The sequence below is a fragment of the Geotrypetes seraphini genome, chromosome 5 (assembly GCF_902459505.1).
Source record: "Geotrypetes seraphini chromosome 5, aGeoSer1.1, whole genome shotgun sequence".
NCBI lineage: Eukaryota > Metazoa > Chordata > Amphibia > Gymnophiona > Dermophiidae > Geotrypetes > Geotrypetes seraphini.
In genome coordinates, this window is record NC_047088.1 from 161,466,365 (window position 1) to 161,485,301 (window position 18,937).

Consider the following 18,937-nt stretch of genomic DNA (forward strand, 5'->3'; position numbering starts at 1 on the left):
CGCATCTTTGTAAAAGGAGCCTTCAATTTATCACCCTCCTCTGTGTCATTGTAAGCAGAAAACAGAATTTAATAATTGATCTACTCTTTCTTTCTTGCTTTCTAATGTTCAAATTGGAACAAATTGGAATACTGCTTCAGTTTTTATTGTCCCACTCAAGCTGTCTTGTTCTTTCTTTTCCCAAGACTTATACATCAAACTCTGCATAGTTTCTTGGATAATAAATAGAAGTCCAAAGTAACCGAAATAAAGGGATAACAAAAGAGCAAAAGCACCACAAATATAACAAAAGACCACAATTGGCCTTAACATCAGGAAAGTAGGATGTCTTTATTAAAATGATCTGATATGGGCCGTGTTTCGGCAAAAAGCCTGCATCAGGAATCTAAAAAATACAAATAAATTTATATTAAATTAATAAATAAATAGCAATGAATGTATGAAAACATAAATATAACATGTTACAATAAATTGAATCACAAGAAAATGCCGCACGCCCTAGCCGCTACTACTTCCTCTTGAGCAGGTGGTAGTTTTTCGCTAATCCGGTGCGTGCGCTAAAAACACTAGCGCACCTTCGTAGAAGGAGCCCTAAAAGACAGGTTGTCCAAGTGCCAATAATTATTGGCAGCTCTTTTCCACTAGTCTACAATTAAAACTGAAAACAATTCTGGGCAAGAAACAGAGATAACTTCAAGGTCATTATTCAGCCCACAGTGGCTGGACATGCTGTGGGACTTTTTAGGCTTCTAAATCCCACTGCATGCCCAGAGCTAAAAGGGGCGTATCTGGAGGAGTGGTTAGGGCAATATGTGGAAGGGATGGGGCCCAACCTCGACTTAGTCATCCTGCAGGAATAATTGAATGTTTTACTAGACATCCTGGATGAAACTTAAATGTTGTGAGTTAGACAATATAAAACCAGGTATAAGTGTCAAAAAGTTATCCAAAGTGATCAGATAACTACTGCAGAGGCAAAGTAAAGACCCACCTTACACGTCCACAAAGATCAGAATAAAAAAGTACATACCTGTCTCCAGAACATCAGCACCTGATATAGGAAAGCCAAGTAGAGCTGCACACAAGTTTCTTAAATAGCCTGGGGAGTAGGCTAATGAACCATAGAGAGGAGGACTCAGGCCCATAAACCACTCTAACCACTATATTTATGGTGGAACATGTGCACCCTCCAAAACCCAACTCTACTTCCATATAGGTGCCACCTGCAGCGATAAGGGCTAATGGGGTTGTAGACAGGTGGTTATAGTGGGTTTTGGGAGTGTTTGGGGGGCTCATCATAACTTATAAGGGAGTTCTGGTGAGATGTTTATGTGGCACCCTTTTTGTGAAGTTCATAGCAGTGCTTTCTAAGGTGCCCCATTGCTCTGCCATGTCTGGGTAGTCAGTCTATTACAAGATTGGCCCCTCCCACATCCAAATGGTCTTGTTCTGGGCATTTGGGACTTGGATGATATTTTGGTTGAAAATGTGGTATAAAGATAGACATTCTGGCAGTCTGGATGAACAATAACCTGGACGTCCAGATAGACGATTTTCAAAAATATACAGTATATATATTCTAGACGTATTTTTGAAAATAGGCATTTTCCAACTGCCGTTTTGATTATGCCTCTCTAAGCCTTCAATACAAATATGAAATGAAAACTATGATATCATCCATAAAATTATTAAATGTGTGTAGATGTTAAAGCCAGACATGTAAGTGTGTACTTATGTGGGAGAAAGGGAAAACATTTGCAAGGCAAAATATTGTGCAGAAAAGCTGCAACTGTACATTTTTATGTGTGAATAAATACAATATCATTGGTTGGTGCATAACTTTTAGGAATGCCCATGATCTACCCTTGATTTGCCCCAGACATGTCTCATTTTAGATTTGAATCCACCTACCAAGTTGTGTAAGTAACTTCTAATTGATGTCAATGAGTGCCAATTAAGGAGTTAATTGGCAATTATTGGCACTGATTAAGTCAATTAAATTGTGCACACAAAACCTTAGGCACCATATACATAATTTGGGGGATAGTGTAAAAATTGTATCGCCTTGCACTCTACAAAAAGAATGGAAAAGCATTTATCTTGAAATAAACCTGATTAAACTTTATATATCAAATTGTGTCAGATTGCTGACACAATCGCGTTTCAAGCAACTGCTTTGCTTCAGGGTCTAATTTTTTTTACTACTCTTTTATAGTTGGTTCAGACAACAGCATCTGAATCACTCAGCTGTCCAAACACAACTGCATGGCATCTGGATATATATATCTATACAGATTCATTTTTAAGTCCTTGCCAATTGGAAAGCTAGAATCTTAAGCACATGGTCTTCCTGCCCGATCCGGGATGTTATAATGTTAATTCAAGTTCATGAATTTGAATTAACAAAGGTAGCCGTTGTGTATCTTAATTCAAACTTATAGAACAGACTTAATTATTCTTTTGCAAAATCATCAGGCAGATGGGATTTCAATAACCACTGTGTCTCTAATGATGCAGACTGCAAACTGGGTCTCAGATGGCTCAATAGCTTTAGCTTAATATTTCTTTTTGTTCTGCCCATATGCACTAACCCCTGGATTCTATATATGACATCTAAATATATGTGCAACTTGCATACCAAGCAGGGCAGGATTAAATCATCGAGGGCCCCTAGACACCCAAGTACACTGGGCCCCCTGCCCCGCCCCACCCCACCATGCGCCCAGGCAGAAACAGGAAGCTGCGTCAGAGGGAAGCTTTGGGCAAGCAGCACCGCTTGCAAAATTACAGTTCCCGTTGCCTTTCTTACCCGCGTTGCTTGCTTGTCTTACTTTAAGTCAATGGGGGAGCCACGTTGCCGATCGGGGGGCCGCGTTGCCGATCGATGCTGGAGTGGCCCATCACTATTTGGAAAAAACAATGCTGATGCCCTCCTTCATCGGGCCCCTTTAACCATTTTGGGCCCTAGGCACGTGCTTACTTGGCCTATTGGTTAATCCTGCCCTGATACCAAGTCCTTAACTAGCAGTAATTGGGTGCTAACAATCAATTATTGTAGCTATTGCATCAATGAGGATTTGCGCATGCATCTGGCTGCACACTATTGTATAATAATCAGCACTTAACTCTTATATCTCATTTCTGAAAAGGAGGTGTAGCCAGGGACGTGTCAAGGGCATTCCAAAAAATTATGCATGCAATTACTGAATACTGCCTAAGAATGCCTAAATTCTCCACCAGCATGTACACCAGGTTTCAGCCAATATTAAGTCCAGTGCCCAAGAAATAGGCGAAGGATCCACCGCCAAATTCTATTCCATATAAGGGGCACATCTTGTATAGAATAGTGTTTAGCGCTGAATATTTTTGATGCCCAAGTTTTAATGCTTTTATTGAGTTCCCTCTGAAAGGGCAAGAATAAAAAATCACATACGCAGGATGTTCTGCAATCCATATCAATGATTTTATCCATACCAGTGATTTTATAATTATATGAGATGTGGTTTTTATTCTTTATAAACTAATTTAATCTGAACACTTATAGGCTACACATCCCCAGTGAATTCTGAGCAGTTTATAAAAAGTGTTACCAGACAAAAACTGGGAATTAATAATTAAACAGTCTCAGAAATCAGCATAAAACCAACTGAAAAAAGTTATCATTTTTCCAAAATTAGATATTTGTAGAACAAAAAAGTCTTCCAATGTTTCTGATAAAGCAAATCAGAGGGCTGCTACTTTACAGAATGAGGTTGCTGCTTGAAAAGAAAACGCGGCGTTCCAAACTTTTGAGTGGAACGATAACAAATATGAGTGTGGCGCAGTGGTTAAAGCTACAGCCTCAGCACCCTGAGGTTGTGGGTTCTAACCCACGCTGCTCCTTGTGACCCTGGGCAAGTCACTTAATCCCCCCTTTGCTCCAGGTACGTTAAATAGATTGTGAGCCCGCTGGGACAGAGAGGGAAAACTGCTTGAGTACCTGAATAAATGCATGTATTGTAAACCGTTCTGAGCTCCACTGAGAGAACGGTATAGAAAATTGAATAAATAAATAAACTGTCAGACATCTGAAAGTTATGAGCAGAGAATGACATCAAAATCATTTTTGTGAAACACAAGGCTGGCTAATTTAAAAAATTATACAGGTTTAAACAGGAAACCAGAGGAGCTGTAAATTTGCATGCCTAAATGTAGGTCATTGGCAGGCATAAATAGAAAACCCGGAGCGTGCCAGGTAATGCATTTATATTGGAGACACCCCCATTCCCCTCCCATGCCCTGCTTTGGGTGTGACCTTTTCCAGTTATGCACTTATAGAACAGTGCCTATTGCACTTAGGCATGTAAATACTGGACTGCTTTTGGTGTAGAATTGCCTTTCAATGGTTTTAAAAAGTGCTTTGGATTGTGCAGTATAGAAATCAATAAATTAAAAAAATGACTTTGCCCAGGGGCTTGAGAGTCATTCTCCTTAATCTCGTAGTTTATTTCTTCCTCAAAATGACATCAAGTTAAAACTGCGGCCTTATTACCTAATCGGTGGCATTTGGTTGTGGAGGAGTGGCCTAGTGGTTAGAGCTGCTGTCTCAGCATCCTGAGGTTGCGGATTCAGTCCCAGCGCCGCTCCCTGTGACCATGGGAAATCGCTTAACCCTCCATTGCCCCAGATATCATAGTCAGATTGCAAGCCTGTCTGTTGTGTTTACCAATGTGACCCGTTGCACGGAAACAGCAGTATATCAAGCACTGAATAAAAACATTTGTAGGTTTGTAAAATGGAGCAAATCATCACTTCCACATTTAATAATAATAATAATAATATAATAATAATAACTTTATTTTTCTACACCGCCAAAGTCAAATGTCTTCTAGGTGGTTCACATTGAAAGAAGGCTGGACAAACAGCAAATTACAGAATGCAAGAAGAGAAATGTTACATAAGAAATAGGAGTTACATGAGAAATTACATCAGGTTTGCAAAAGGGAAATATCATAGTGAGTGTTTAGGCGATGAATTTGTCAAATAGAACGGTTTTGATTGATTTTCGGAATACACCGTAGGCCAACACCTTCATATAGAAGCTGGAGGATCATGTTCTTGGTCTTTTTACTCTTTCTTTTGTTCTCTTTTTCCTATGTTAATGGCGATCCTTCTCATCTTCCTTTTAATCTTTTTTAATGATGTGCTAAACCACTTTGCTATGCAGGGCAAGAACGGCGGTCTAGCAAAGCTTTTAATAAACTATAACCATAAGCTTTTAATAAACTATAAACCCTTGCATATGTATAGTTGTAAACTGGCTTCTTCTGCTACACATGTTTGCAGTGTGCACTCCTGCAAGTATTTTGATAAAGGCTGTGCATCAGCAGATCGTTTTCTAAAATGCAGTTATAAAGTTAGATATCACGTTTCCATCCACCTGCTTTGTAGTCCTCCCCAAGTCCCTTTCGCCTTAAAATTATACCTGCCATATATTCATCACAGCATCTAAACTAAACTAAACTAAATCTTGGGTTTATATACCGCATCATCTCCACAGGTGGAGCTCGACACGGTTTACATGGTTAGGGAAGCAACGGAACTCCAGTGGATTTATAGAAGTAAGTAAGAGAGAGGTTAGGTGTGATAATACTAGTGAGGGGACGGGTTACGTTTTGGAGAAGAGCCAAGTCTTCAGAAGCTTACGGAATGGTAGAAGGGGGCTCAAGTTGCGGAGAGGGGAAGGGAGACTATTCCAGAGCTGAGTGATTCTGAAGTGGAGGGAGGACCCGAGTTTACCGACGAGGGAGATACCTTTTGAGGAGGGGAAGGATAATTTTAATTTTTGCGTGGATCTGGTGGAGAATGGATTTGAGGAATTCCAGGATAGAGGAAAAAGAGGTGGAAGGATGCCGTGGAGTATCTTGAAGGTTAAGCAGGCACATTTAAAATGGACCCTGGAGATGACAGGAAGCCAGTGCAGCATCTCTGTTTTGTGTTATAGTTCAGCAGTTGTAAAATTTATGTCTGCTACAAACCATACTCTCTTTTTAAATGTATTAACATATGTGTACATCTGATCTGGAATGGTGGGGGGGAACACTTGATAAAGCCAGTGCAGGCAACATCTACATAGCTGCCATTCAATATGGACTAGAAAATATCAGTTTTAGTTTAGGCAGGATTAATTGGATGGGGGAGGATGGGGTTATTTTTCAGGTTCTTTTTCTAGACTGAAAGCCGGTGGGATTAAAATATTCTGACCTGTCTGCAATCTCCACCTGTCAATAATATGTTCAGGCTTCTGCTGAAAAGAAACTCTACAATTTTCCCTCAGTGCTCACTGCTATGACGCGTGGTCTTTGGATACTAATCTCTTTTCTCCTTGATCTTTTGTAATTTGCCTGGCCTTGGCTGGGGGCTCTGTTGTTCAGGAATCCTAAAATGTTCATTATGTACTTTCAACAGGTGCAGATTACGAGCAAGAAAATAGACTTGAGCCATGTGACATCGAAATGTGGCTCATTGAAGAATATCCACCACAGGCCAGGTAACACACACAAATCACTGCTCTTTAACCATGCTAGAGAATATCATTACTTGATAAAGGGTACAATTGGTCCCATTGGTTTAAATACCACAGGTACATTTTCTCTGCAGTTTTGCACTAAGAAAGAAAAATAGCAGCCATAGCTTTACGTGGATAATTTCTTCACTGGTCATGGAAAATAATTACAATTGGCTCCTTTTATGAGGCCATGTTAGCGGTTTTAACGCGTGTAATAGCGCGCACTAATTTTCCGGCCACGTTAGCCGCTGCCGCCTCCTCATGTGCCTAAGGCCCCACCCACAGGAGAAGCCTAAGACTCCCGGGCCTATTCTGGTTGGCCCAGGTGCCTCAGACCCCACCTTTGGGCAGGGTTTAAGCTGCCTGGGCCAATCCGGCCCCATTCCGGAGCCGGCTGGCCTGCCGTTCGGCCAACGTTGACAAGATATGGAGGGTGAGATTGGGGGTAGGAGGGGTCGTGGGGTCGGCGGGGGGGGTCATGGGTCGGTGGGGGGGGGGGTGATCGGGGGTTCGGGAGGGCGGTCATTGGGGGGGTTGTGTCGAGGGCAGGAGGGCCTGGGATCCCTCTTTCCCATATTGTAGTGGGAAGTGGAGGGGTAGGGGGTCCGCCTGGGCAGGAGGGGTTGGGCTCCTTCCTGCCCAATCTTGTAGGGGGTGGGGGGCGAGAGGCCAGGAGGGCTTGGTCTCCCTCCTGGCCCCATTGGACTTGGGGGGGGATTGGAGATCGCAGGGCAAGAGGGCTTGGGCTCCCTCCTGCCCCAATCTTCATTTGGGGTTCAGGGGTGCCGCGGGGCAAGAGGGCTTGGGCTCCCTCTTGCCCCAATGTCAGGGGGGGGGTGGATTCTGTAACCGGTGTTGTTTTTGACAGACACCGGTTACAGAATCCAGCTTTTAGGCGAAGGACTGTCTCCTTGGGGGTTAGCGCCCAAGAAAGGGATGCTAGGAATGATTAAAAAAGGGATGGTTAACAAGACTAAGGATATTATAACACCTCTGTATCATGCCATGGTGAGTTAAAATACCTCTGTATCACTCCATGTTGAGGTTACCCCATAGTGTGACCTCACCTGGAGTTTTGCATTCGATTCTGGTCTCCTTACCTCAAGAAAGATATAGTAGTGTCTAGAAAAGTTTCAAAGAAGAGCAACAAAGATGATAAAGGGGATGGGACTCCTCTCATATGAGGAAAGACTAAAAAGGTTAGGGCTCTTCAGCTTGGAAAAGAGACGGCTGAGGGGAGATATGATTAAAGTCTACAAAATCCTGAGTAGAGTAGAAAGGGTACAAGTGGATCAATTTTTCATTCCGTCAAAAATTACAAAGACTAGGGGACACTCAAAATTGTAGGGAAATACTTTTAAAACCAATAGGAGGAAATATTTCTCACTCAGAGAATAGTTAAGCTCTGGAACTCGTTGCCAGAGGTTGTGGTAAAAATGGATAGCATAGCTGGTTTTATGAAAGGTTTGGACATTTTCCTGGAGGAAAAGTCCATAGTCTGTTATTAAGACATGAGAGAAGCCACTGCTTGCCCTGGATCAGTAGCATGGAATGTTGCTACTCTTTGGGTTTTGGCTAGGTACTAGTGACCTGGATTGGCCACCATGAGAATGGGCTTGATGGACCATTGGTCTGACCCAGTAAGGCTATTCTTATGTTCTTATGAACTGATTTAGCATGTCTTTTTAAATTCTGAAAGTTAGTTTCTAAGGGTGAAATCAAATTTTTTGCACCCTCAATGAAGAATTTTCCAAAACATGGCCATTTTGTATATTTTCCATCCATAAGATAGACAGCAGCATGTGTAAAAGCCTTTATTATACTGGATCCTCTCCTTGGTAATCCATCTTTCTAAAAGGCCATTCCATTAATCTACCATGCTTTCTATGAAGAATTGCGAATTTTCCTAATGTTTATTATATTACAAAATATATTCCCTCCTCTCCCACCAGTACATCTCAGGGCTGCCCATGGTGGTGAATAAAAGGGAAAACATAAAATACATAAGTAAAAAGCATACAAGTTGAAAAATATAACAGTGCAGGGCATCACGAGGAACAGCACAAAAGTGTAGAGAGTCAATGGAACAACTAAGTCTTCACCTTCTTATGGAAATGTAAGTAATTCGATTCCTGGCAAATAGCAATGGACAATTTAGTCCTTAGTATCAGAGCTACAACTGAGAACCCTTTGGCCACAGCTCATAAGCTTTTAACTAGAGAATGACATGGGGACAAATTTTTCCCCATCTACTGCCCCATTCCTGCAAGCTCCGTCCTCATCTGCACAAGCCTCATTTTAAAATCATAAAATCAATTTGCTTTTGCAGTTAAGGCAGCGCTTACAGGAAAGGGGAAGGGACAGGGACAGCAACAAAACTCACAGGGACAGGATGGGGAAATTAAGTTCCTGAGGGGCGGGGACATATTTGTTCCCATGTCATTCTCTACTTTTTACAACCTTAAAGGGATTGATAACAGGGCTTCTTGGCGTCACCAGGTGCCTAGGTTTATGTGATGACAGATTATTGTTTATATAAAGCTGACCATTGTCATGCAATAGCTTAAAGGCCAAAATTAGGATCTCAAACTAGGCCTTCTAGTTCTCTTTTTTATTTTATTTGTTTTTATTTTTACAAGAGCTTAACAAAACTTTTTTAGCCAATGCAATTGGCCCTAACAATGAGGAGCTAGTCTTTTTTCCTGAATCTATTTCCTTTGATTCTCATGCTGTCTCTACTTTTTCTAGGACTTTTTGTCCAGTGAAAAAGGTTTGCTTCTTTCTTGTTAGGTGTGCTCTTAGATGTTTAATGTTTATGTTTATTAAAAAATTTAATATACCACTTAAACTTAGGGTAGAACAAAGTGGTTTACAATAATGAAATCAGTATACAACAAAAATTAAAATAAAAACAAAGTTAAATTAAAAGGAACTCCATTTTAAGATAATAAAGCCTCATATCATACACAAGAAGAAAATAAATACAAACAATCCATGATACACTCTCTCTTACCAAGACCCCTCTGCAAAACTAATGAATAACACAAGGCAAAAAATTTTTGGAATCATCTGACAACACAGCACATTTTTCTAAATCAGTTTTTCACGCTGACTTCAGGTCTATTAGTTTTTTTCAAAGGAAAACAAAAGAGGAGACCTGTGGTGCTCAATCTTTCTATTCACTCAAGACCTGACACGTATGTGTTTCGGCCGTAAGGCCTGCCTCAGGGGTCTTTTCCTCAGTGTGGAACACTATTTTGCAAATGTTCTCTTCTAAGGTAAAACCAAAATCTAAATAATTGATGAGTAATTCAATGGGATGACTTTAAAAAGCCAATCAGCTGTGCATAAGAACAATTCCTTGTCAGGTCTCCTCTTTTGTTTTCCTTTGTTTTACCTTGAGGAGGTAGAATCTCCTGTTTGGGTGTATTAGTTTTTTTATTCCAGTAAACTTTTAAAGGTATGACTAATGTTGGTTTATACTTTTCCCTCCGAATCCGCAGGTTTAGTACCCACGAATTTGGTATTTGTGATTTTTTGCCCTGGACCTCCCCCTAGTTTTTAAAGGCAGAATCCCCAGACCTTACCTGCAGCCATTTTTGATGATGACTGTACGGGGCAGGAGCATAGAAAGATCACTCCTGCCCCGTGTCACCACTAGACCACAAGGTAAGGTCTAGGAAGGTCCAGGACGCAGGAGGGAGGTAGGGGTGGGTCACAGTCGGCCCTAAAAGTTATCCACGATTGTTCCATATTCGCAGGCCGGCTCTGCCCCTAACCCTCATGGATTCAGAGGGAGAAATGTATAGCATTTTAGCATATAGGGTTTTAAGAATTGCAGCAGCATCTTAAAGAAATGTTGCAATATCTTTGGTCCAAAGTTAAATAAGCACCAGCATAGCATAATTATACTGGACTGTGTCACTTAGCAAACAATATTTCTTCAAAAATGCTTAGAGTATGATTTCTATTTGTGAGTTGTGTCTGGATTGTCACGGCACAACATCCAGCAGTAGTCAGCCATCATACTCTCATTCCAGAAACCTTGGTAGCGACGCTCCACTAACTGATTGTCCTGGTGGAAATGTTCTCCTTGCTCGTCACCATACCAAGATTTTCCAGAAAAAAGTCAAGATGTGAGTGCAAAATGTGTATTTTTAATGACATGCGACAGCCAAATTTCTGATATGAGTCAAGGAGATTCTGAACTCCTTCCTTGTATGAAGGAGACTTATGGTTGCCCAGAAAGTTTTCCATTAACCACTTTGAATGCCTCTCAAGCTTCAAGCTCAGCTACTGAGAGTGATTTCTTAAAATCTTCATCCTACATAACAGACTTGATCTGTGGGCCTATAAATATGCCTTCCTTCAGTTTTGCAGTGCTGATTTTTGGAAATTTCTTAACAAGATATTGAAAACCTGGTGAGTTTTCTTTACCCATGGCCTTTAGCAACCCCAGCTTGATATGAAGAGATGGAAGAAATATTTTATGAGCATCCACCAATGGCATAAATTTCACACTGCTTGTCCCTGGGTTATAGGTATCCCTCAGCTGCCAGACACCCTTGACATAATGTTCAGCTGTAGATCTGCTATTCTACAAGCACAGGAAACAGTAGTATTTAGTGAATCCTCCTTGCATTCCCATTAGCATGCCAATGACCTTCAGATCACCACAGATGTTCCACTGGTGTGTTTTATAACTGATTGCTTCTAGTAAGTTCTTCATATTCTCATAAGACTCCTTTAGATGAGTAGAATGGGCAATTGGTATACTTGGTTTGGAATTTCTGTTGTGCAGTAACACTGCCTTCAAGCTTCTCTGTGAAGAATCAATGAAGAGACGCCATTAATCTGGACAATGTACTTCTGACAAACTGTTGAAGAGCCCGTTGATGTCATGACAAAAACACAATGAGCCATTTACAGTGAAGAACGTTGTTAATTTATGATTCCTTTTTCTGTAATGAGTTATATTAGCATCTTTTGCAAGCAAGTGCTTTTGCTTAAGCCTTGAAGCAAGATTTAGATCACCAATAAGATCATTGAGCTCAGCTTGTGTAAAAGGTCTCTGGTTCTGAATCTTCATCATTCACATCAGGATCAGATAATTCTGGATTGTGACCAGCTGCTGCATCATCACATTCCTCATCATGTTCCACAGAAGCAAGTCCATCTTGTGAAGGTACAGGGACAGGCAGTAAGTTATCATGAGAAACAGGACTAATGGCAGAATCCAGAGTAGGATATATAATTTTGTGCTTAGTTTTAGCCGAGAATCTACTTGTGTTCACAAGGCAAAAATAGAAATCTTTAATATGGTCTCGCGGTTCCCTCCATATCATTGGGATTGCAAATGACATCGCTGCCTTTCATCGATTGAGCCAGTCACGAAGTCCATTAGAACAACTGGTACAGATGATATGTGGAGCCTAAGACTTATCCTGGTCACCCAGTGGACAGCCAAAGTACAATTTGTATACCTTCAGGGCTACAGTAATTGGGTGACATTGTGCTTTCGTCGTGAATGAACCACAGATGTAACAGAAACTATCTGGATGATTAGTACAATGCCCTTGACATGATAAAGACTGATATTAATCACCGTAAATAATGTCTGTAGCATAAAAAAACAAAGACAACTGTCGTTAAACCTCCTTATAAGTTTATCCTGTAAACGTAAGATATATCGCCAAATTAACATAATTATATATAATGAGCCTCATCACAAAAATATGACGTACTAATGAAATACTAAACACAGATTTGAAATCAGCATGAAAAATAATATAAAATCCACCCAATATTAACTCTGATGAAAATGATGTGTTGACCTGTCTCATATATATATCTGTCCTAAAGGTTTGTGTAAAAAAATACATTTTCAACATAACTGTAAATGATTTAAAATTTTATTCTAGATGTAGATAATTAGGAAGTTGATTCCAATGTGATGGTGCATAATAGAATAACGCTTTTGACCTTGTAGATTCCCACCTTGCTTTCTTCAAGGATGGAATGACTAACTGACAAAGGCATAAGGGTTAGTTGACGAATGTAAATAACTTTTATTCTTTTTTTAAATAATATTCCGCATATCCTACAATTCTATGCGGATTACAAATTATTCAAATACTCAAGCATTTCCCTATCTGTCCCGGTGGGCTCACACTCTAAATAATGTATCTGGGGCAATGAGGCAACCTGGTAGATGAGTCTCTCCTCTCCAGTAAGGTATACATAGTTAGGTCCTGGAATCTCATTTCTTTGGGCCTATGGTTTAGACTCTGCTCTATTTTAGTAGACCTTGACTAACTACCTCTACTTTGTATCTTCACAAGTGAATAGTATTCTTTAGGGGTATCTTGAAAACTTAAACAGTTATTAATCATCGAGGACTAGGAGTAATGAGCAAGGATCTAGGCAAGCGAGAAGCAAAAAGAAAACTGCAGACTAGTATTTACAAGAGGCAGGCTATGTTTATTATACCAAATATTTAGGGCTACTTTTACAAAGGTGCGCTAGCGGTTTAACACGCGTAATACCGCACGCTAAACCCGCCTCCTCTTGAGCAGGCGGTAGTTTTTAGGCCAGTTCGGGGGTTAGCGCGTGAGAAAAAGTCACGTGCGTTAACCCCCGCTAGCGCGGCTTAATAAAAGGAGCCCTTAATGCAGTTAAATGTTACCACCTTATTACAAACCAAGAGACCCAACATTGTCTGTGTTTCGGAGAACACGCCTCCTTCCTTCAGGGGTCCATGGTTGACAAGGTTTGTTAAAAAACCGCAATAAAATGGTATAAAACAATTGCCTGTTTAAAAGAAGGTCACCGGCCAGCAGTGCAGCACTAAATAAAGTATTCTCTCACAAAGCCTGTATGTAGTAATTACTTGGCTAAAAATACCCCCAGACTTTACACATATGTGCTTTGTCTGAAAGTTGTCCCCATAAAATATGTTTATCAGCTTTCTTTCCACTGCTACCTGGGTCATTTTTTTTATACATAAAATAACAAATGTCTTGTTAGCATAAGCCAGGAGAAGGAAGAAGTAGTTGTAGGTAAAAATATTTTTTCTATAAATGTACAAAGGAATGCTGCATGTTGATAGAAGAGGACTGCATAGTAGTTGATCTCCATTGCCCCAGATATAGGGCTAAAAGATTTTACTCTCGTAAAATCCGGACTCATAGCCCTGCCCACAGACCTGCCCAGTTCCACCCAGCCCGTTACGCCTAAGTCACACCCCATTCTGCCCCAGCCTCGCTCCCCCAACCCTACCCCCTCAACCTTTTCTCATCCTCGGGACCACGTCGGGAGGGCATCTGGGCATGCACGGATGAAATGTGGTGATGCCGCACGCGTTCGTGTGATATCACCGCATTGCATCCACGCATGCGCAGATGCCATCCCGGCCCAGTGCCGATGTGGAAGCTTTTCAAAAGCTGGACCAAATGCTGGGTTTTGAAAGGCCGTCCGGATGCCCAGATATGTCCGGAAAATCCGGACGTCTGGTAACCCTACCAGGTACAATACTTAGATTGTGAGCCCACTAGGGACAGAGATAGTATCTGCATGTAATAATTGTAAACTGCTTTGATTGTAGCACAGGAAGGTGGTATATCAAATATCATTATACAACCTAAAACTAGTTACCCCAGCAGCATATAATATAATCAGGAAAATAGTATATAATACTGCTCATACTGGACAATACATATCTGTATTAGAGGCCCAACATACTTGAGGGGCTCTGGCCTCAGAATCGGAGCCTACGCACAGCAGTGAATCACAAACTGAGAAGATCCGCGTAGTTAATACAGCTCCTGCTCCAATCATTGGCCAGTAATTTAATCTTTTTTTTGAAAAAATTTTTTTTAAAGCAATTTAATGAAGCTAAAACCCTTTCAACTTTAAAGGGGTATTATAGATATGTAGTAGCCAGGATTTGAAAAAATGTGAGACCAAAAAGACTTATCTCAGAACTTGACTTGTCTTTATACCATGTTCAGTCACCAGTGTCTAATTTGCCGACGCGGCCACGTTTCGCGGGAATTTTTATCATCCGCTGCGTCAGGGCCACCAGGACACTCAAAATCACAGGCTCAATCAATTCACTCGATCACAGATTTTCAAACCGTATCAAGATGGCAGCAACCACAATTTTATAGCGTACTCGTGACGTCATAACGTATGGGTGCGTGTTGTTACGTTATGACGTCACGAGTAAGCTATAAAATTGTGGTTGCTGCCATCTTGATACGGTTTGAAAATCTGTGATCGAGTGAATTGATTGAGCCTGTGATTTTGAGTGTCCTGGTGGCCCTGACGCAGCGGATGATAAAAATTCCCGCGAAACGTGGCCGCGTCGGCAAATTAGACACTGGTGACTGAACATGGTATAAAGACAAGTCAAGTTCTGAGATAAGTCTTTTTGGTCTCACATTTTTTCAAATCCTGGCTACTACATATGTATAATACCCCTTTAAAGTTGAAAGGGTTTTAGCTTCATTAAATTGCTTTATAAAAAATTTTTTCAAAAAAAAGATTAAATTACTGGCCAATGATTGGAGCAGGAGCTGTATTAACTACGCGGATCTTCTCAGTTTGTGATTCACTGCTGTGCGTAGGCTCCGATTCTGAGGCCAGAGCCCCTCAAGTATGTTGGGCCTCTAATACAGATATGTATTGTCCAGTATGAGCAGTATTATATACTATTTTCCTGATTATATCAAATATCATTACCATCTGGTTCATTTTTAAATGCACTACTTAGAAATTTCATGGCAAATTTCTTTGTACTTTTTGAAAGAGTAAACAACAGATTTGCATTTACCTGTTCTATTTCACTCATGATTTTATAAAGCTTTATATTGCCCCACTGCCATCCCTTCTGCAAGCTGAAGAATCCTAACATTTTTAACATTTTCTGATAGGAAGTCATTCCATCTCTTTTATCATTTTGGTCGCCCTTGTCTGAACCCTTTCAAGTTGCCTTTATACTCATGACAGATTGGAAAACACCTACTCATCAAACCAGCAGTATGCCCAAATCACCAACATGTTCCATCTAAAAATAGACCCCTCTAATACAATATTAAGCTCTGAAATTTGATGTTGGAGTATATGATAAAAGGAAAGGACAAGCTCCCCCCCTCCCCCCCACACATGCATAGGGGTGAAACGGTGACAGATTGGCTGAGGCCGGTGCATGAAGGGAAGGGGCAGAATGACGCAGAGAAGGAGGCCAATCAGGGGTAGGAATGTGGGCATAGGGTGTGGGGAGAGGGAAACCCGGGTGGGCATGGATGGAGCGGAGTCAGCAGATCGACCCCCCTTTTGCCTGAGTGCGCTGACTCGTTCCCTCCTTCATGCCCCGAACTTGTCGCAGCTATGAATACACTGGGTGGGCACCACAATTGGGTCACATACACAGCATCCGGCTAAGAGGAAACACATTGTTGCATTTGTTGATAGCAGAAGAAAGCGGCACCATATAGCATTGCAGAAGCAGGTGATGGAACACTCAGAGGCATGTCTCCCTGCTTGGCAGGAAGCCATGTGGCATTGGCTTTGACAACAGACATGTGAATGGACCCATCCTTGAACGGGATGGGGAAGAGGTGGGGGCAGCTTGAACGACACCCTCCAAAAGGGAGGAAGGCTAGCCTGGTTGGATATGCTGTGCAAGCCACAGACAAGTTGATTGTTATATGAGTAATTGCATCAATATGAATGGTGTGCAATTGTGTCCAAATGTTCATTGTTAATGGTTTTGGAAATGTTGATGTTGCTGTTTGGAAGATGTTTGTAATTGGGCAGATTTGTCACAAAGCAATGGGTTGGTGTTGTGCTGACAGGCGTACGGGAGAGGTGGGGGAAGCAAGAGTGCTGAGTGCCAGATCTGTCAACATTGCAAGTTTGAAAAAGATTTGCACAAGTTCCTGGAAGAAAACTCTATAAATATTAATAGATGTCTGGGGAAAACTACAGCTTGTCCCTAGGAAGAAGCAGCACAGAATCCATAAAGTCCTCTGGGTTACTGCCAGATACTTCTAACCTTAATTGGCCCTACACGGAAATTGGATTCTGGGCTTAGTAGACATTTGGTCTGATCCAGTATGGCAACTCGTATGTTCTTAAAAAGGGAACAGTGGAACAAAACTCTTGTTCATACAGGCATTTTGGCACAGCCAGAAGGTGCTGTCAATCCTGAGAAAGTTTCTTCAGTTCTAACTTGTTTATAAAAATATTAATAAAGTTAGTTTTCCTTCAATCCTGATTCTCTCTGTTTGGCAGGAGGCGGACACGTGAAGATTGAAAGTGTAAAGCTGGATTTCAAGGAAAAGGCTCAAGCAAAAGTTGGCTCTCTTGAGAATGCCCACCACACACCAGGAGGTGGCAATGTGAAGGTGAGCACAGAATAGGAGGGGCCTGTAGGGCGTATCGTGTAGCCATGAAGCTACAGTGGAAATCTATCAACTGATCCTAGATTAGCATTATGGCTGATAACCTGAGAAAAGAAATTAGATCAAGCAGACAATGGAAAGATATCTCAACCACTTTCAAATTTACAGATATGAAAGGTTTTGACTCTTATAATTCAACATGTGACTGATCCCCTGGCTGACCTACTTTTTGAATAAAAGGAGAGTTCATTTAAGACTGCTGTCTTTCTGGTCCTCTTCAATATGCTCCACGCTTTTCATCACAGAAGGGGAGAGAGGTACAAGTAAACCAGAATCGGTGTTTTCATTTTTTTAAAAGTGCTCTATGGAAATCGGAATAATTGAAGAGCTTAGTTGGAAAACCTGTTGAGTGTGAAAAGCTGTTTCCTGGATAAATGTTTTTATTTTCTAGAATCTAGTCAGCACAGGAAAATGTTTTCAATGAATATCATGCAACTTACAAATAAAGGCCTTTTAATGCCAATTCCACAAACATGTTATGGCTTTTGGATAAATGTATTTAAAAGGTTTTAGAACTAAGCTCTTCAATTAGTTAACTATATTAAAGGGGCAATATTAAAAGCTTTTCTACACATATATACTGAATAAAGCAGAAGTGCAGAAATAGGCACTTACATAATTGCAGATCTTATGCATAAAATTATATGGCCTTTACATATATAAATATCACAACTGAGCAGAGGCATTCCTGGATGGCAAGACAGGCTCAAAGAATTGTGGCGCCCTGATCCAACTTTTGCATTGGTGCCCCCCTGAAATCTGATATCTCTCTCCTCCCTCCAATATGTGATCCAGTATCTCTCCCAAGTCTCTCCCTTCTGCTGGACAAGGTGAAGCACTAGTTTAGGGCACAAATGATAAAGGGTATCAAAATCCCAGTCCAGCATCTATCCCCATAGATGTTTGAAGGTAGATCAGTCTGGGATTTTGGAGCCCTATATCACCAGCAGCTTGGGCCGGGGCCTCACCTGGTCCAGGTTGAGCCAGCCCTTGCTGAGTGGGAAGAGACTCCAGATTTGGGTGTTTTGTGTTTTCTTTTTACACATTTCTGAAAACATAGTGTGGGCTTAAAATAATATAGCCAATGTGTGCCTAGTGAAAAACTAGATGTAGATTTACGTGCATAAATTTTCTGGGATAATTTTTATTTGGTAAATTCAAGGATACTTCCACAAGGAAAAATATCCTCGTTATTTAAATATCTGGTCAGTTAAATTACCCCCAAACTGTGGAATAGCAGTACAAGTGGTGGATTCCCTACAGAAATCTACACATGCAATGATCATGTCACCTCCTTTTCGATAAGCATATGCCTATGAATACAATACCTGCATTCCTTTATTCTCTGTTTTATGTATTTTCTATATAATCGTTCCTATCTAGTTTAGGTAGTTACTTCATATTTGCTATTTCACCTTTGCTGAAAATACATGCCAAAGTGGTATATGATCAAATAACACAGAGGGCTCCTTTTACTAAGGTGCGCTAGCGTTTTTAGCGCATGCAGGAAATTACTGCGTGCTATGTGGCTAGAACTAATGTCAACTCGATGCTGGCGTTAAGGTCTAGCACGTGCGGCAATGTAGTGCACGCTATTCCGCGCGTTAAAAGCCCTAACGCAGCTTAGTAAAAGGAGCCCTTAGAAAAGACCTCCAATAAAATATAGAATAGAATACATAGTAATCATTCTCAGAAAACAGTCACTGACTTTCATACAATTAATAATAAACTGTGCCAAATTGGATCAACAGGACTAGTTCCCAGTGCCTAAATCAATGTATCAAAAGCCTGTTTAAAAAATAACAAAGACCTAAGCTGAGTCTTTGTTTTATAAATCTTTATTCATTTTAAAGCCAAAAATAAGTGCAACATATTATACGGTCATTTTATACTTTAAAAGCACTTAAATTCAATCAAAATTATA

At 40.8% G+C, this 18,937-nt stretch overlaps 1 protein-coding gene across 8 annotated transcripts in view; it reads left to right on the forward strand.

The window, feature by feature from the left end:
* Positions 1 to 18,937, forward strand: part of MAP2 (microtubule associated protein 2) — a 744,831-nt gene that overhangs the window by 714,468 nt on the left and 11,426 nt on the right. For all 8 annotated transcript variants that reach the window (XM_033944572.1, XM_033944576.1, XM_033944575.1 and 5 more), the window contains 2 exons: positions 6,448 to 6,529; positions 16,844 to 16,956. In XM_033944572.1, the coding sequence (XP_033800463.1) occupies positions 6,448 to 6,529; positions 16,844 to 16,956 (195 nt within the window). The remainder of the gene's footprint in view (positions 1 to 6,447; positions 6,530 to 16,843; positions 16,957 to 18,937) is intronic.